The 20,486-nt window shown below is 38.6% G+C and overlaps 1 protein-coding gene across 6 annotated transcripts in view; it reads right to left on the bottom strand.

Annotated features, from left to right (window-relative positions):
- The window catches only part of TXNRD2 (thioredoxin reductase 2), a 50,981-nt gene that overhangs the window by 29,457 nt on the left and 1,038 nt on the right, over window positions 1–20,486 (bottom strand). For all 6 annotated transcript variants that reach the window (XM_048963959.1, XM_048963964.1, XM_048963963.1 and 3 more), the window contains exons 2-12: window positions 20,351–20,416; window positions 19,614–19,670; window positions 19,221–19,365; window positions 18,851–18,925; window positions 17,954–18,032; window positions 17,200–17,262; window positions 16,828–16,898; window positions 13,223–13,242; window positions 12,776–12,867; window positions 10,477–10,651; window positions 2,289–2,425 (exon numbers count right to left, since the gene is read on the bottom strand). In XM_048963959.1, the coding sequence (XP_048819916.1) occupies window positions 2,289–2,425; window positions 10,477–10,651; window positions 12,776–12,867; window positions 13,223–13,242; window positions 16,828–16,898; window positions 17,200–17,262; window positions 17,954–18,032; window positions 18,851–18,925; window positions 19,221–19,365; window positions 19,614–19,670; window positions 20,351–20,416 (980 nt within the window). The remainder of the gene's footprint in view (window positions 1–2,288; window positions 2,426–10,476; window positions 10,652–12,775; window positions 12,868–13,222; window positions 13,243–16,827; window positions 16,899–17,199; window positions 17,263–17,953; window positions 18,033–18,850; window positions 18,926–19,220; window positions 19,366–19,613; window positions 19,671–20,350; window positions 20,417–20,486) is intronic.

The following is a 20,486-nucleotide window of genomic DNA, read 5'->3' as shown; positions in this document are numbered from 1 at the left end:
GAAAGGTCTCACCCAGATAGTATCACACCCCAAGCTCTGCAGCTCTGTGTTGCTTAAAGAGAACCAAGTGTGTCCTGCCAAGCTGCGCACCAACGCCAAACCTGGGAACTTTGCTCCTCTGATGATTCCCATGCCAATTACATCTATGATCTAAATTCATTTTCCTTAAAAAAGAAAGGAAAAAGGGAAAAAAAACCAAAGAGTATTTGTGTATTGTGTAAACAAAAGAAGAGCACTGCTCATTGAGTGAAATTACACGGCTCACATCGTAATGGCATCAGATAGGAACTCCTATCTCTAAATTCTACAAATGTATGATTTCTTTAATTTCCTATAATTTCTTTATTTTAATTTCTTTAATTTCCCATATTTAGTCCATACTTAGATACAAGCTTAAGACACTACAGCAAACTGATTTAATTGCCCAGTGCTTCCCATCTGTACACTGTACAAAGTACAAAACTGCTGCTGTTCTTAATACATTCAGAAGTGCATTACACAACTCCCATTCAAAAATCTGCACTAATAAGGACAAAAACAGGAAAAGGAAATCCAAGTTTTAACAACAAAATTAAAAGGACAAATAAATGAAGACCTGGTTTTATAGATCCACAGTAGGGAAGACGAGAGCATCCTGCCTCCAACTTTCTATTTCTTGTTTAACTAAATCCTCATAGGGCAGAAGACAAAAAGCACCCAAAAGGAAATGACTTGCCTAAAATAACATGTCAGACTGGCTGCAAAAATGAGCAACAGAATCTAAGGCCTTGCCAGCACTGCTTCTAACAACTGCTTCTTGGACAAAATTAGAAAGAATAGTTTAGAAAGAAGGAGGCCTAATCAAGATACGTATCAAGGACACAAAGAGATTGGTGGGCACTGTGAGTAGAAACAGGACTTCAGAAAACATCCCAGAGTGTGAAGTAACCAGCACAGAAGGCAACCTCTGTTTGAAGAGGAAAAAAGAGCTGTCCATAATTCCAAATCTCCGAGTGATTGAAGTTGTGGAGAGTAATGGGGGAAAAAAAAGAGAGAAATAGTTGAGCAGGATAGAGTTTTCACACAATTTAAAAGGAAAAGGTGAGTCATTTGCATGAAGATGGAGATGGACGGGAAGAAACACATGCCTGCATGCAGAAAAAGAGGTCAGGAATGACCAACAGATTTATTTCAGGGCCTCTCAATCCTAATTTCAAATTATACTATATATGGTGTTTGCATATCACTATGGTATTTAGATTTCAGACGTTCATAAAGATGAAGAGTCTTCATCTATCAAAAACAACCTTGATAGAAAGGGATGTGCTAGATTCCATTAAGTTCAATGACAAGAAAGAAATTCAGTATCTTGCAATGCCCTCTTTTTATATTCTGCATTACTGCTTAAGTTCTTCAGGAATGGCAAGCACCCAATGAAAACATCCTCCTGTAACTGTACAGTTCAGAATGAACCCACATGTTATGTTTTATGAAGATAACATATTTGAAGATGCCCAGATTAGAGGAGATATTCTGAGTTCTTCTGTGAAATGAAAACAGAGGGATTAAAAGCATTTGAGTGCACTTTGATTAGGAAGGACATTCTCATCACAGTTAACTGTAGATTAACAACAGCAGTAGATTAAAGCCACAAAATTCTGGTTTTGTGCCTATAAAGGCAAGAAATTGTTTCGCTGAAGTCTCCTTTAAAAAAAAAAAAAGTAACAAAAATACTCATATTTACTTGGCCAAAACATTCACAAATCATGTGAATCATTTAACAGAAGTCAAATGCCTTCAGTATTTGGAGAAATGCTGTTTATCTTTTCTTTCCTTGTTTCAGAGGTATATATTTTTGTTAGCAGCATTATACGTCAGAATGCAGAAATGCTACCATAGGATGAACATCAACAGAACTGTTGTGGTCGTTCCCTGAAAGTGTATTCAGCTCCAGAAGGCAAGAAATACTTTCACTCAGCATTCACAGGGAGCATGAAGTCGTACATCTGAAGCGATGCAAACATTAGAAAGATAATTAAAGTGATAAAGACATTATTATTAGCCTCTGACCAGTGATACCTTTCCTGATAAACATCAGTAATAACCACTAATGCTGAGGCACTTCACAAGATCCATGTGAAGGAAATTACTCAACCAGGTGCCAAGCATGAACACTACAGCTGCACAAAATGAAAAAGAGCAAAACACTGAGATATATGCTAGAGCATGACGACATCTGGGGACAAGCTATTAGTCAGGAACAAAGCTGGCTTCCTGTTATTGTAACACAGTTTATGTAGACTCAGTACCTCTGTTATGTCTCCGATTGCATAAATGTGAGGAACAGAAGTAGCTTCACTGGCATCAACAATGATCTTTCCAGTTTCAGAATTAGTTTTCACTCCAACAGTCTCCAAATTGAGAGTTCCAATGTCAGGGACCCGGCCTAAAGAAAAAAATAAATATTTAAGTAAAAGCTGTTGGAAAACTTTAGTAGCGTTAATCTAAAATGTCAGCGTTCTTCACTCCAGAATGTCAAGATCTTCATTCAGTTTGATAGTCGAAGCAGAAAGAAGACAAAACACACCTAATTCTGAAAAGCCATAGAAATATGCAGGACATCATCCATTGCTAAAAAAGCTGAAGTCAAATGGTTTAAAATTTATTGTGCATCCTAAATGTATCTTACTAATGTAGAATGAACATATACACATAATGATGCAACTTCTACATCGACAATTTCCAACGAACAGTAACTGCGGCTCTCAATGCTAACAAACAGCCTTGTGGGTTCATTCCTACCAAACATTCCTCTTTTAAAAATACTTTAAAACTTTTTTAGTTCCCTCAGCCTGGATGATAAAGTTTATCAACTCTGCTCTCAACCTCCTTGTGTTGAGCCATTTAATTTTTGGCTCAAACTCTGTAAAACTACCTTTTAGAATTTAAAACTATTGTTTTAATGGATTTAAAAGCAAATGAGGCTAATTATACCGAGCCTATATGTTATTAGTTTCCTCTTCCAAAGATTTTAAATTATATCTCTTCCATATGATTCCAAACACTATTTTTCAACACAATCACCACCATTAGCTGTGCATTTTCACTAGCAGTGAACAAGAGCCGCACGCAGCACTTGTGAACATCTGCATCGGTGGAGGTGCAGGCGTTTGTTCTGCATGGAGCACCCAGTGACACACCTGTGCTCCATACACACTCCCATGTCAGATGCCATTCTGTCAGAGTGCCGCCCTGCTGCCATCTGTCACACAGCAACAAAACATAGCGGGATGTTGGTGGGAAGCTTCAACCTCTGCTGCCATGGCACCAGCAGCCGCCTCTGATGTCATGGCCAGCATAATGGAACAGGAGGCATTACTTTTGGAGCAGCCCTCATATTTTTCATCCAATACATCTTTAAAAACATTTTTCTAGTATTTTCTGCCTTAAGTTACTACCATTGCCTTAATGCAAGCTCTACTGAGTGGTGTACAGAGTATCAAGCAAAGCAATTCCTGATCCAGAAATGGAATCTTAAAACCTAACCGGTTTCTCAAACATATTTCAAGGTTAATAAGCATAATGAAATTATCAGGTACTCAACTCAACTCAGAAGTTGTTAGGGACACACTATACTGTAAAGAAGAGATTACTTGATTGCATCCAAATGAAGGAAGCTTTATAACATGGCATACATTTTTAGAGGCTGTAAATGGATGTGGACATATCGACATACATCTCTCTCCCTGTGAGTCACGATTTTGCGTTTGAAGTTAATATAGAGCTATAGCAAAGCAAAACAAAAAGGGAAATGTGTTTTCATTATAAAAACAAGCTCTTTGATGTTAATGTAGGAAATTATTAAACAAAAGGAAAACCTGGCTTGTCAATACAGACTTAATTATATGTAAACATATGATTCACTGCTTTATACATCTGTCACATAGCCAAGCCCCCCAAACAATGTCACATTTGAATGCCTCTGTAAAGACTTCTGTGTATTAATTTCATCTGGTGAAACCAACACTTCCTCTGGGAGTACTGACTGAAGCTGTCGGCACTTGGCTATCTGTCTGTCTTCCCTTCTGTTGTCCCCATGGGATGTTGATCTGCTGTTCCTTCTCTGCCCCCTGCTCCCCAGTCCTGATGTTATCAGGCAACAAAAATAATAAACCTGCAGGACCTTATCTTGGCTCGGATGTGAAACAACTTCCTACCGTTGTATTTCTCTGTGAATTGAGAGTAAAGCCTGGATATTCTGCAAATGGACAGCTAATGGGGTTTTCTAGTTTCCCCTTTTTCCTGCCAGGCAGAGCCAAGAGAACTCTTAGCACGCAATGGCAAGCACTGAAAGAGGGAAATAAAGAGAAACTGTCAATAAAGTCATTTAAAGACTTGTGACAACAACAACAGCTGAGTTTATCAAATCTGCAGGATAACACTTAACCTTTCAATTCCAATCTATTTTAACACATGTACAGTTTGATATTAATAGCTAAGAATTAAAGTGTGTTGCTACTCAGCAAAATTTCTCTCTGAACTTAATTGCCTAAATACTATTTCTGAAAGTAATAATAGAATATTAAAAACTAACCCATGCTGGATCACCTCCATAGGACAACATTACACATACTGATCTTGCTACACCTCAAATCTACTGCAGCTTCATGACTAACTGAAGTGGCTTGGTTAGTTTTAATGCCAAATTCAGGAAATTGAGAAATTTCCCAACATTCAGTTACGTGGTATTACAGAATCAGTTCTCAACACTCTTTGGTAATATTGGATGAAAAGATTTGCTTCATACCCAAACTCCTACATTTACTTATATACTCATAGCTTCAAGAAAGCATAAGTTTGTACCTTATTCCTGAGATCCACAAGGCAACAGCCTTGTTTTGTTTTTTAATCCAGCTTGCAGAGTTTTAGTTTGAAGATGCTCACTGTCCTGAAACTCCCGAATAAGAAGTGTAAGACTGTGCAAGACATACACAATATTTTTATTGCTTTATATTTTACTCAAAACTGCAAGTTTTATGACAGACAGGGGGAAGAAAGGAAGAATGATGTAAATTCAACTCCGACCCCTGAAGAAGGTTACTCACCTCCTGCACTTTTAATATCACATCATAATCTCATCTTTAATAGAGCCATGCAACAACCACACAGCTGTGAAAGTCACACACATCCCAGTGCTAAGGGTTTGTCCTCGTTCACCAACAACCTGTTGATATGGTTTTGCAAAATACAGCAACATGGCTTCCAGGGGGCTTCGATCAGCTTAGCTACAGCCAGCGACAAGAGACTCATCAAGGCACATCTCAGGCAGACACCAGGCTGGCAATGTCTGATGTAGCATTTCTGTCCCATTATCTGTGGAGTGGCTCCGGCAATTGCAGTTGGACAGCAAATAAGCTGAAGGCAATGCCAGCCTGCTGTGACCTTTAGGTGCAGGATCTACAATGGTAGAGCTTGAATCAGCTAAACTGAGCAAAAGCCAAAGTATCAGCAATAATTGAGTGACAGCACACTCTTGCACACTAAGATTTCCCAGGGTGATAAAGGTGCAGCTGACAGCAACTCTAAAGTTTTATAATAGGTCTTCTGCAGTTTCTTAATCACAGAAATTGGAATGTCACTTTGCCCCCAGCATGTGAAAAATTCCAAGTAGAGCCAACCAATCATTTTCATGTCAGGCATGATACTGCAGTTGGCTGCTGTCAGGATATTGTGGTGAGGCAGGATGGATTTTCTGGCATAAAACCTAAGCCCAAGTCTTCTCCACTTCTTACCTACATATTTGTATTTTTACACATCATTTCATAACTGTACCAAATCCAGCTGTGGTTTAACCTCAATGAAAATCTCATCTGTGTTCCCAGTCTTGGGAACTACTCTTACACTGTCATCTTATTCTGGGTGCCTGACTCAGCCCCCAGAACACTGTCAAGACCTCTGCTCTCTCCTCCTTTGGAGCCCTTCCTGAAAACTGTAGGTATTACAAAGAAAATACAGACCATAGCCAGCTGATCATGACTAACATAGGCCAAAGCATAAGCTATATTCAGATTACAACAAAATACCAGCTACAGGAATATTAATTAGGATTTTAAAAGTTCAGAAATGATATCACATTGACAGTAGAGTACACCAGCGTTAGAAGGACATTTTTGGACATTTCACCCATTAGTGACAGATTTTCAGCAAGCCTGATGCAATTTGGCAACAAAAACCCAAGCGCCTCTCAGTCAGTGCTGGGGCAGCTGGTTCTTTGCTACGTCCGTCTGGCTGAAGCACTTCTACTAGCACTGATTAGTGATACTGATGATGCAGACGAGAAAGTCTCTGGCAGCCACAGTGCAACCAGTCACTGCCGGGCCATCGCCACCCAGCATACAGCTGAACTTACCTGCACCTGGCAACAAAAGGCTGTGGATGGCCACTGTGGTCCTACCTGAACTACAACAAAAAAAAGCTGCTCCAATGCTCTGTGACCAAGGGAAATCTTACAGCACCAGGCTGCCTTCTAACAGCTGTTATTTGCTTTGTTCTCAAGGTCTTCTGCAAGGTAAAGCGTGCAGGAAACGCTTCCTTATATGAAAAGAACAGTTCACCTTCACATCAGTTCTCCCACACTGAGCTTGCAGTAACCAAAGGTTTTCCGCACCCTTTAAGGCTGCTGCTGCAGTCTCAAAAATCAGAACCCATCAACCACTGCCAAGTGAGGCCATCAGCTTCAGTCTCCTACACACTGACAGGCGAATAGAACCCATGTTCTGCAGAAGTCACACTAATTATATTGGTTATACAAAATTACTTTGGAGTATTTTCTGCCATTTTTTCTTTCTTTAAGCCACCATTCAGACCTAGCCATCACTTCTTGAATCAAATGTCATCTTATAGTTCAGATTCCAAAATGTTTTCTAATGTGCAAGTTAGAGGCATACTCTAATATGTAATTTTTCCCCAAAAAGGAGCAGTTAGTTTTGTAGTTACGAGCTGATAAAGTAAGCACAATAAAATACAGTTACATCCAAAGTTATGGGTGAGTTAAATGTACATCTGCATCGCTTTTAATGCAAATATATTACCAGCACATTAAAAATAGCCTTGTAGAAACAAGCCTGACTGAATGTCACAAAAAAATATACACTGGGAAAAAAAGCACTGAGTGATGTAACGAGAGTGACTGCTTTCATAAGGAATGAAGAAATCGTATCTTATTAAGACAGTCATGGATAAAAATTAATGAGAAAGAGACACACGGAGTTCAGAACAGAGACCCAGAGCCTCGACTAAGCACACCACATAGAAAAGATGATATTCTTTCAAAGGCACGGTGGCTTTCCTCTAACAAACCTATGAATGCAAAGGCACTTGAGAAGGGTTGTTCCATTGCCCTCATCAATGAGCCATTTCTCTTTTGTAAAGCTAGACTTCAGAGCTGCTTCTGGTCACCACTCTTTCTAATAACAATTCACTAGTGCACTATCCCACTTTCTCTGTCAAACTAACTGCAGGATATTTTATAAACACCTGCTTAGTTTAATTATCAGTCCGGAGCTGCTCCTCCACAGAGTAAGATTCCCATCAGATACACAGTAATTCAATATCTTTTCCAAGGACCTTATGAATCATCTGGACAAATGCCAGTTGCAGCAGTAATGTTTTGCCATCAACGGCAAATTAAAATGGAAATACAACTTGTCCTTTCCTGTTACACATTAGCTGGTTGCAGCTGCAGAACTCAATACGAGTTTCATTCCTCCGACAGCTTGAACAAGTGCACTGCACAGAGCTTCATCTCCTGCTTTGCCCCGCAGATCAGCGCTTGCATCTTGGATTAAATGTGTCAGTCTTTACCCCTTCCTTTGGACAAACACCCTGTGTTCCATCTGTGCAAGCACAAACTCAATGTTGTTTAGTAGCTCAGGTACATCAGGCACTTAGCATTAAAAGGTTTTCTGGTGTCCTTATGAGCAGATGTAGTGTTTTGTCATACTAAAAGTTATATGCATAATTTCAATACAGAAACAATATCTCAGGTGCTTATTTCAGGAGAATTCTCACAAGAGCAGCTGACAGAGCAGTAGTGAAAAACAGAAGGACACTACCTGACTGAACAGACAGAAATAGAGGCCAAGCAAGAGCTGTTTTCAGTGACCTGCTTCCCAGCTCAGCACAGTAACACAAAGCTTGTAGTAATAACCCCTAAAAGCTTTAGACTGAAATCTTTAAGTTACAGTAAAATCTATCAAAATATTATTTGCCTCAAACATTTGGACTGGTACAAGAATCTGCTATAAAAGTAAAGTCTGCTTTTAATAGCTTATTCATACTAGTAGGAAATTAAACATTCCAATAAAATAGAAACAAAATTCTTCATGGAGACAAACTAATTTTTCTGCTCCCCCACCAAGGTTACACGTTAAGACATCGGATCTGTAGCTTACCAACTTGAATTATCCCACTGTCAGTAAGCATTTTTAACATCATCCATGGAATCCTATTAATTGTAATAATCCATTCACAGATACATTCACAAAAATCAAGGGAAGATCTACTATAATTCAGGCTGCAATTAGTTAACCACAGTGGCTGCTTTTGAACTAACTCTACAAGCTGACTTTCTTCAATCAGTATTGTAACTGGCACATCTGCAGACAGGAAATCCTCAACACCACCAAGTTTCCCAGTCTATTATCTGAGACACCTGGTGTGGGTGTGCTGATGCAGAGAAAAACAATGAATCATACTGACTGCACATCGATTAAACAGTTTTAACTGCTAATGTTCTTAATCCTTAAGTGTGGAGTGCCAACTGGAACACTTAAACAAACAACAACAAAAGAAAAAAAGGGAAAAAAAGCCCAAACTACAAAGGCACCAAAAGAACCACAAAAACCCCAACCTGTTCATTTTTCAGTTTCTATACATGGATCACAACTCAAATCTCTGACAGGAATTACAACGAATATGGCTCTTTTGTATTAAAAATAGCAAGTGCAGTCATGTTACAACTAGAGTTGTAATAGCATAGGATGCAACTTTATTATAATTAGTATTAAACCAAGATGTTTATGGTGTTATTTCAACGTAACAGCTCATTTTTAATCTTTGACAAAAGAAAATAAATTGACTTGAAATATCACAGGTGTGACTCTGCATGAGAGCGTGGTTTTACCAGAAAGCTGAGAAAAAAAGTCAGTGACCGCATTTAGATACAGGCTTTTGGGGGGGGAAGAAAGAAAAACAAAGAAGTAGAAAGGAAAAGCAGGCTTCGTTTCACTTTAGAAATACCATTCCCCAGTTTTCTGGATTGCTGCTGTTCCAGACAGCATTTTTGCTCTCAGAAAGCAGGAGTGTCTTTGGTACTGGTGAGTATAACCCGCTATCAGATGTTGCTTCTGTAGTTTCCACAAGCACTTTACACTTCTAGGAAAAGGGTAATCAAAGTAATCCAAAGAAGATGAGACACAGCGTGCTCTCACTTTAGAGCATTAGGAAGATACAAAGCAGACATAACCAGGGGGAAGGGACAACAGGACAGCAGGTTGAGTCCACTGGGCAGAACACAAAGCTATAAATTGATCTATTCTGTGACTTCACTGATTAAATTTAATCTGTTTAACAGGTGAACAAGTAATGCTTTTCATGCTTCTATAGAGCAGTCGTGTTAGAGAAGAATAACATAAAAATGTAATAGTTTAAAAGGAGTTCTTAAAGCTGATGTAAAGCAGATCATTCTTCTGCATCAAAACAGATTTTTTGGGCAGCAAGTTTAAGCTTATTCATCACATCCACCAGATACCTGCTTTCTAAACACCACTGCTGCCTTCAGCTGTTCATTATGTATCTAGTATCTCAGATATTTAGAGGGCCATGTAAGACAAAACAAGAGGTATCCTATTCCAATGGGCTTGCAAGTCCATCAGAACTAGCACAGGAACTGAGAAGGATCATGTGAAGGATCTGAAACACTGCAAAAATCTCCCAAGAGCCAAGGCTCCCTGCAGCGAGTTTGGATTTCATTTAAGACAGAATTATTTCTACTTCCCTGGATGGAATGATGGCTGCAGTAACAAACTTAACAAGAACAGTTTAGAAATCCCTAGCAGAAACCTAACCTCGAAGGTAGGACCAATACAAACTTGCAGTGAGTATCTCCACAAATAAGACCAAGTGTGTACTTACAGAACATCAGTGACAGAGGTTGCTGGCATTCATGCTCTCACCTTCTGGGAAAGTTTCGACGACTAAACAGCATCACACTCATTGCCTCTCATACATAAGTAATTACTGTGCATTGCTTCATTCACTGTAACTTCCATGGGGCTTTAGGAAGTGAACAAGTCACACGTGGAAGAAATGAATTTGAAAATGATTGACCTTTAGGATACTAAATCTTAAAAATAGGTTTGGCCCCATAGAACATGAAGGAGTTTCCTTTTCAGAAAGGAAAGCATTACAAATAAACATAAAGATGATCAGGTTTACCTACTGCCCACATCACTGTGTCAAAGGAATCCGTTTCTTCTGTGCCCAAGTCAGTATTTTTCCAGGTCACTTGTAACTTGCTGCTTCCCAATTTTTCAACTTTAGTTGGGACACATTTCTTTAAAAATTTTGTGCCATAAGATTCCATGTGCTCAGTTACTAAAGATGCCATTTGCTGTCGAGCAAGGAGAAAAAGCATTTATTCTTAGACACGACCTTCAGCTGCCTTTATGAAATCCAATAAATACACCACATATTTCAAACATTCTTTGTCACTTAGCTACTGTGCACTGTTGACCCATGACAATTTGCTGAGCTACAATGACCTGCAACCTCTATTCCAAGAGGTACCTGCATCTGAGTATTCAGATTATTTTTAAAAAGTAAGAACTTGTGTATAATAATTTGGTTTTTATACAAAAATAGCATCTAGTGCAAATTCATTACCACAATTGCTGTTTTCTGGCAGCTGAATTCAACACTTTAATAAAGCTAATTAAGAAAAATACTTCCCTTTGCCATGACACCTGTCATTTCTCTGCAGTAATTATAAACCCCTAAAATTTTCTGAGAAGTTCTACTACAAAAAGGAAATAATGCATTTGTCCCAAGACTTGTTTGAAATAATGCCACACCACAAGCAGTGAGTAAAGCACAACACTGACAAGTTTATCCAAGATGTCACTGCTCTGACAGCAGTAATTCAGGTTGCACTTTCTCAAAGGATATCTTTACTACTCAAAGGACAGCATCACAAAACCGCTCACACAAGATCTACATGCAGGGTCTTGACTTACAGAACTTTATTTTTGATGTTAGTTAACCAACAGGAAAGCAACAACAGGGTTATTATAGCACTTTAGAAACGTGACAGCTCACTAATCAGTTTCCATCAGACTCAGTGTGGCTACAGATTGAATGTAATTATTTTATATCTGTTCCAACTTACCTCTGAAGTTTCTATTGTGCCTTGCTGCCTGCAGAAGATCAAGTTCTCAGAGAAAGCCCTCCTGTATTTTATAAAGTGCCACACACATACTTCTAATGCTATTCCCTGCTCACTCAGATCTGATGTCATTCCTCATGCAGATTTCTTCCATTATGAGTGCAGTTCCCCAGGCACATTCTTATACAGGGTTTTGCAAATTCTGCTACACATTCCACTAGTTTTAAGGAAAAGACTTTAAAGTACGGGTGGCTGGTGTGCCAGCAGAAGCTATCATTACCTGCAGTGGTACTTATCACTGCTTCTTCTAACAATATCCTTTCTCAAAACTGAGCTGTTACACATTTAAAAAAATAAAAAAAAATCAGTGCAGGTGTGAGTGAAAACCAGAATTCTCTTACTGTTTCAAGAACAGTACACAAACTTCAAAAATCAAGGTAATGCTAGCATCAAATCTTGAAGAGACAGAAGATCTACAATTACCTTTACAATATTCTCCCAGCAGGGGCTACAAAACCACACTCAATCAGTGCCTTTACTAAGTCCAATCATTGTCCTCAAGTCAAAGCCACCATACTTCCCACTACTGCTTCTTTAAGCAAATAAATCTGTTTTTAACATAACTCCCTCCCCCCCTTCTTTTTCCCCCTCCACTGTATTTCTATTCTTTTTAAACAGGAAGGGAATTATGGCCAAAACTGTTTTCTGTTTGTCAGTGCAGCTGTGACCACTCATACTTTTTCCCCCAATCTTGAAACAGTTTTTTCTCTTTAAACTTCTCTTTTGCTTACACCTTTCTCCATCTTAGGGCTGATGGTTCCACTGAGATCACTCTCTCACTCCATGTATTACATACACTTTTTCTTTTTTTTACATTGCTGCAGTTGTCACTGTTATGAAAGTCATGAAGTCATGATTTCCAGTTCCTATGTCATTAAGAATTTTCAGCTTGGAGATTTACTTACATTCTCCATAATGATCTCCACATTGAACTACTTCATGCTAAGTCCAGTAATTTACTTTAAAAATCATTATCTGCAACTCTTAGCAACTCTGGGTTGTTTTAAAGAAATCATCTAATACTTCTAGCAGTGGCACAGTACATATCCTTCCCTGCTTCCCATCTATTCAATCCTGTTTTCAGTTAAGCAGGAAAAAAAGGTTAAATTTTCTGAATAAAAGATCAAGTGATACGATAGGAAAACATGAGCTAATATTCATTTAATTACTCTTCAGAAATTATGTACTGGGAACGTTTGGAAAAGCCAATGTCGTCCTTTCTTTAGGAGACAAAAATAATGAAGTACACCTTATGTTTGATAAGCAAGGAGATGCAAGATATTCTGCACTGACCTGATCAAACCCACGAAGTGGGATACTTCTCATCATGACTGCAGTGTCCAACCCAATACCAGTTAGAAAACCAGCACATTCAAGCGAAACATCTGGTGAAGTATCAGTTAAAGAAGCATATACAATGGTTTCATATAAATGCAACAGAGCAAAAGGTAGCATACAAGTGGTGTTTCTACCTACAGATACCACGTTCTCCTCACACATCCTTAGCTTCCTTTTGTTGAACAGTATAAAAATCCAAAGCCTTAGAATATTACTTTCCTCAGAGACAAGACTGTTTTCCAGATCCTGAGAATTCATCTTCAGCTGACCCACGATGCTACTGCATGGAAAATTATTCCCATTATATTGGGCATGAGCACAGGAGTTTGGGAAATTAAGCTTTCATTGAAAGGCAGCTATGCTGCTTATAACCATAAGCCATCACAGATTTTCAAAGGATACAACTGGCTCCAACAACCAACCTGTTATATAAAAAAGAAAGAATGAAGCTGTGGAATTAACTTGTGCATATTTGCATAAACAACAATTATTTTGGAAGTGTGTGCGGTTACAAGATCACAGATTTGAGCAGTGGATCTGATATTGTTAAGTGGGAAGAAAGCCTGTCTACTCCAACTAAGACAATACTAAAACAAGTGAGGTTAATTTCTTAACAGAATTTTTAAAATAACAGGCATATAAGACACATGGAAGTGTTTTTATATTGTAAAGAGATACTTGAACATATATTCTGAAAGTCAAAGTGAAGAAAGCTATGGAAAAAAAAAAAATCAGAACAGCCAGCAAGGTTAAGAGGTATCATGAATACTTCAGCTGTGCTCTGTGGTTCACCTCAGATGGCAGCATCTGGACTGCAAACTGACACTATTTTCCCCCAAACACACAGTGTCTGTTGCAACTGATGCCTCATTTTTCAGGGTCTCTTAGCACCATTGCTTCTGAGACAGTACACAACATATTAGTGCACAGACATGCACCTCATCAAATTGAAGCATATTTCGAAATCTCGAGATATATCCTAATTACTGACCAATTTCTAAAACTTCTTGAAAACTTAAGTCAATCAGAAGTTAAGCACATACTGAATTTATCATCTTTTTATCAAGTAGGTTATGGTTCCCAAAAGGAGAATAGGAGATTTTACTAACTGCTAAATTTCTATTTGATTCGAAGGCATCCACTTCTTCATCATCTTATTTATCCAAATGATAAATATATGTCTTTCCTGTCTTTAAAAGCTCATGTACATAGCTGTAGATAATTTAGTTCAAACTATAGATTTAATTGGACTACTATGAATCAAATATATCCTGTTTAGATCTTGAATAACACTGCAGATCCTATGGCTCCCTGTATTTCACACTCTTTCAATCACAAATATCACTGAAGTTGCTCATCAGCATTTTTAAGTTAGAACACCAGTTTCTATGCCTGTACCCAGACGCCTGCACGCTGTAACAGTCCTCTCTCTTCCATATCCTCAGTTCCCTCTGTCTGCTGGGTATCCAACAAACGAAGAGTTCAGTTGCTGTTCTGGTGGTAGAAGTGGGTCAAACTGGTCAGTCACTGACAGCCAGCTGCTGGGCAAGCTGTACTCACACGTCTTTGTTACTCACATGATATGCAGGTTTGTTAACATCTCACTGCTTAGAGATGCATTCCAAATAATACTTATACTTACAACAAAGCTTCTTCTTGCATTTTTCAATAAGGAAAAAAGCATCATTAAGGATCAAAATATCTAATTACTGCTACAAGGACTACACAGAATGTTAAGACTCTTTCTGACTGGGATCTTCATCTACAGAAGCACATGCTTCATAAAGAACTTTCGACCACTTGGGGGAGAACAACACACCATGAACCAGAATCCACAGCAATGACTGGCACAGTTCTGCTGGACTTGTTTGTTTTTACAGAGCAGGTCTCTCCCTGCCATAACACAAAGTTTAAAAAAGCTGAGAGTTTTCGGGTATGAAAGAAGTAGGTTGGCAATTGCCTTTTAAAAAGCTAGAGATGATAGAAATCTATTTAAATTCAGAAATGTACTTAATCTTGAACCACAAACTCATCACAGATTTTAAATACGTTATTTAATTTTAGGAGCAAAAGCAACAAAGTACAAGCATTTGAAACAAAACCTTATCATATTCTCTTACCAAAAGATCAAAATCTACCGGTTTAGGTTTTACATTTGGCAAATAATCTAACACACAGGCAGATATTTTTTCCAGCATTACACTATCTGATTAATCTATGAATGGATGAACATCCCCTCTTTCAGCCTGCAGACTTCAGGGAACTGCTGCAAAAAGCCACACACTGCACATAAAGAAATATCTGAGGAGATGCACAGGGAATAGAGTCAGAATATCTGCAGCTTCTGCATGCGTTTGTTCTTTCTCATCAAATGAAAAACAGCTGCCAGCCAGCATCCACGCATTATTCACCATCTCTTCTACAAACTCGATGATTCCTGGGCACCTAACTGAAAAGTTTTAAAAGCAGAACCTAACCTCTGCCACACCTGCTCAATCTCTCACTCATCCTGAACATATTTCAAGGCACCTTTTCTAACTCACTCTGCCAAGGCCTTCATCTCAGTAGCAAGAATTCCTTGTTTGTATATCTAAGGGACTTTTAATTTGGCCAACAGTTTGTGTTCAGAAAAAAAATAAAAAAGAAAGAATAACTGCAGGACTGACAGTTCTACAACTTCCAGCCATATTCATTCACAGCTTGGCTATGTACATTTGGAAGAGGAAAAAAGAAAGAATAAGTAAAACACAGCTCAGACTGAAAAACAAAAAGTGTTAAACTGAACCTTGGGAGTATTTATAAAAGAAACAAATCCATCAGAAACAAACCTTTAACAACTCCCTCCTTCATTTGCTAGGACAGAGCCTGATAAAGTACAGAAATGCTACTGTAGTCCCCGAGGGCTTATTTTGACTAAATCTTAGGAATGCAACATATAAACACTAGGCTCCCATATTACACTGTTACAACACGTATTTGAAGCAACTGGACAAAAGCCACATTTTCACAGAAACATCTTGCAAGGATAAGCCTTATGTTTAAGTGTTCTTTTTTTCCCCTTTCTTCACTTTTTGTAATTTCCTCATATAAATCATGCTCTCAAAATTCAAGAAATGACTGATATAATGCAAAGAGCTGCAAATTTAATTGTTTTTAAACTGTACCAATCAGCCCTTATCTGTTTGATGCTCACCTTAGCATACACTGTATCTTTGCATTAGAAAGTAACGATCATGAACGCCAGCTCTCTGTCTTTCAAAAGCACTAGCATTGTATTTGTTACAAGCCTCTTTCTGATACATAATTTCCCTGTTCAGAACCACGTGAAGACGTTGAACCGGGGACACAGACACAACCAAAAGGCAAACAGAAATAGTGCCAGCTGACTTACATGCTAGCAAGTGTATATTTCTTACCACAGCTATTTGAATCAAGAAAATGCTTTGGAGTGTTGTGTGGATTCAGAAACTTACTGTGTTACATGCTGTAAAACATGCTGTGACAATTTACATAGAAAAGAACAGGTTTTATTATTTCAATTTATGGACAGCTTTCAAACCATAAAAAGGGGCAAAAGTAACAAAAGAAAATGCAGCTAGATGATAGGATTATCAGACATGCCATCACTTAAAAGAACGTAACATTATCTTGGGGTTTCCAATTGAGAAGCAGCTTCTCGTAAACCCGTAGCAAAGAATCGGGACGGTACAGCCTTTGCTTAAGTTCATGCTGCCCTCTTGTGGCTTCCAAGAGGAAGTTTGCCACAGCAAATAAGTCGCCTTCACCAACGATGAAAATTCAATCTTAATTTCATTTTAAACGGGAATAGCATGGAAAAAAAAAATCTGTGCTAGTTACTTATGAGAGCTGATAGTGAGATGTTGCTGCGTAGTAAAACAAATTCTCAGAAGGAAAACATGACATAAAAGGCAATTTTGGACATTTTTCACCTTGCTGTAAAATGTATAAATGCTGCAACATATTAAAGCCATTTTAAAGTATCTCACGTTTTTCCAGGAGACTCTTTTAACCAGAATAGATCATCACTTGTGATTCCATACTCCAGTGCGCCCGTAATCTACAAACACACAGGGAAGATCTTGAATTTGCAACACTGGCAAGATCACATGATCTTGAAGATCTTATCCAGCCTAGATGACTCCATGATGCTAAGAACATTAACATAGTAAATCGATGAAAATTGCTTTCTATAAAAGTGCTTCTCTGAAAATCCTGTAGCTCGTGCAAAAAATAGTGTTTCACATTCAGATAAGAAATGTCTCGTGTTACAATGTTTACATTATCCTCTGAACATCTGTTATTATCTGAGACCAAGACAGTAAAGTCATTGAAGTTGTGAAATGGCAAGTGTAACTTACGTGAGTGGGATATTTGGGTCTTCCTCCAGTAGCAATGACAATGTTTTCAGCAGTAAGAGTAGTCTACAAGCAAAAACACAACAATCAAGCACCTGAAATGAGCAATATGAGAGCAAGCTGGCACTACCGCCTACTATTTATCTGACACAATAATCAGCAAAATGTTAAAAAAGGCCAGGGGTAAAGCAAAATAACACAGGCAGAAGGCTTCTCCTATACATACTCTGCTACTAATGTCCACCATGCAATTGTTATTATGCTGGATAAGATTCTGATGACTACTTGGAAAGAACAGTTGTGTACAAATGGCAGCTTACAACAAAACATGGAGAGATCACACCAAGTGACTCATCTCTAAGGTCTACTGTTAAGATATCTCAACAGGGGCATAGTTTTAGACAATGCCCCTGAAAGACATTTACCCCCTGAAAACATCTGCTCTCTCAGGCTGACATTAACCAGTAACACTGTACAAAAACAAAACAAAACAAAAAGCATTAAAAAACACATTCAGTCTTTTGTCAAATAAGCAGAGATAGCCACTATTTTGTTACCTAACCCATCTGTTTGAAGCCAAATTCAGTGCATTCAGTATAATTGCTTCCTACACGCAGTTCTCTATTAGAAAGCTCAGTGTCTCTGCAGTTCTCCTGACACATCTCAGACTGGTTTAATACTCAGAGCAGAAAGTAGATTTTGGACACACCAAAACCTTGTAGTGAACTATGCTGCAGAAACCAGTAGAGCAGCTCACCTTTTTACCTCCTTTTGCTAAACCACAGACTGTATGGGAATCCAAAAAACCTCCTTTCATGTTGAAATATTTCACCTTTCTGTTCGGGAGAAAACAACAACATAAACACACATTCAGTGAAGGAGAACACAGATGAAAACTCCTATTTTTCCCCTACTTGAAGTCCTAAAAAAAGCCATCAGGAATAGAAAAGAAAGGAAGCATCTCACATCACCAAATTGTTTGCAGCTCTGCCACACAATTGCCACTTAATTCTTGTATCACTTCACTCCTCTATTCAGCACCTAATGCTCTGGCAGGCTTTGGTATCAGGTTAGTGATCTCTTCAAATGATGCACACTCCACTGTTCATAGCGTTACTATTTAGAACATTACTAATAGAATGCTCTTCTGAGAGCACACAGAAGTCACTCAGCAGGAGTCACAGACTGGTCCCTGCTACATTAGTATCACTCTACAAAAGGAACCACGTGCTGAAGAACTTGGGTATGTCAGATAAATTATTTCTGCACTAAAAGCAAAAAATTCAGCTGCTTTAGTATAGTGTTACCTGCAGGCCTGTACGTATGGCAGAGAAGTCTTGGGGCACAAGTCTGAAATTATTTTGCTAAAACCTGACTACTTAATATTAATGCAAAACCTCTCCAGATCACCAAGAATATTGCTATGCTGTTAGAAAGCCTTCAGCCATGGTCACTTTCAACCACTACAGAAAAGAAAAAGAAGGGAAAAGAATATCTCACCTACACTGGCAAGGACATCTATAGTCCAGAGAAGAAGAGACATAAAGTCACAGTGCTAGCTCTAATGAGAAATTCCAAAGGCAAGTAATTGATTCTACAAGGAGAAGAGCTCCCTGATTGTGGGAGGGAATATGAACTTCAAAGTCATATTTACTTGTCTTGTAGCTGCACTCTGTGTCCCCAGTTCAGGGATTTCACATAATTCTGAACAGCTTGAGCCATCACAGACCTATCACAAGGCAAGAAATGGAGCATGAAATCATTGTATTACAAATTCAGACAATACAGCTCAAACATCCAGGTGACTGCTAGAAATTATTAAAGTTCTACAATACTTTCTGTTATGAAAGCAAATTAAAGTGCAGACCAACACAAGAGCTGCCCCCATAAGCTAGTAATTACAGTTCTGTTTTAAACAAGGGGTAGTCTAACAAGCTACAGTGACAATCATTTTGCACACCAACAGTATGCTTCCTTACACATTCACAGGACAAAGGAGTGCAAAGGAGGGCAATATTCTTTACCAGCTGTGATGAACTGGGTGGGCCACACTCCAGCCATAGTGCTGGGCATCTTTAAGAGCTCCCCCTAAAAGGGCTGCCTGATGCATAAGCTTTTTAGGAATGCAGCCAACGTTTACACAAGTTCCACCAAGTCCCCACTTGGTTCCTGAAAACAAACAAACAAACAAAAAAAACCACATCAGTTGAGTTTAACAACGTAACTGGGTTATTTGGAGAATTATTTATTCATGCAATTACTTCTACAGTTCTGAAACAACACAGAGCTTCTATCTTTTGCCACAAGCAAAGCATGCAGCTTGGCTTTGGCCACTTTGCTGCCTGGATCAACCTGCTGACCCAGGCCATAGCTTCACTCACATATCCAGATACCATTCTAGTATTCCTCTTTCATACCTCGTGGAGAAGGTTCAACGTAATCCAAAACAGCCACATTCTTGCCAAACTGAGCAGCTTTAAACAAAAAGCAGGAAAACACATTTAGATGAAGGAGAAGCACTGAAACCTAAATATATTTAGTAGCAGAAGCACAGATTAAGAGTACAGGAGATGACAATTGGTGGTTTTTAATAATTTTAGACATCACACCAAGAGCCCAGGCTGCTGATGTTGTCAGTATATTCTCCAGAAGGCATTTAATAACCCAGACTAGGGCCCATAAACACAATAATTTGATGCTAAATTAGATGTTTAAGAATCTTGTGGGTTACTGAACACATGGGGTAATGCACTACAAAAGGCAGAAGACTCTCCACAGAAGTTAGACAGGTCCTGGAAACAGCATGAATGAAATGTTTTAGCTGATACATAAGGAAAGTATAATAAAGAAAAACATGCCATCTTCAAAAATATGCCATCTGCAGAAGCACTAAGAAACAGTGAAATAAAGATTAGACTTTCTGGAGACAACAGAAGAAATATTTTTTAAAAAGAATAACAGGAAAGCCAAACAAGATCATCATACCTGAGGGCATGAATTAATTTTCAGATCAGTTTGACAGAGGTAAGTTGACGATTAATCATGCACAGTATACTATGTATCTTAGAAATGTTCAATATTTTCTGTATCACTTCTAGATTCCACATACAACACCTAAGCTAACATAAAGCTTTCATTATCTGGTTATACCAACCTTCTTTTGCACAAGCAAGGCCTCCAGACCCACCACCAATGACCAGCAGGTCATACTCCTTCTTTCCTGTGAAGAGGTTGGGGGTACAACAGGGGGAGAAGAAAGAAAAAGAAACAGGCAAGAAAGACAGGAGAGG

The sequence above is a fragment of the Lagopus muta genome, chromosome 17 (genome assembly GCF_023343835.1).
Source record: "Lagopus muta isolate bLagMut1 chromosome 17, bLagMut1 primary, whole genome shotgun sequence".
Taxonomy (NCBI): domain Eukaryota; kingdom Metazoa; phylum Chordata; class Aves; order Galliformes; family Phasianidae; genus Lagopus; species Lagopus muta.
The sequence above is the reverse complement of the archived record's forward strand: the minus strand, read 5'-3'. Positions and strand labels throughout refer to the sequence as shown.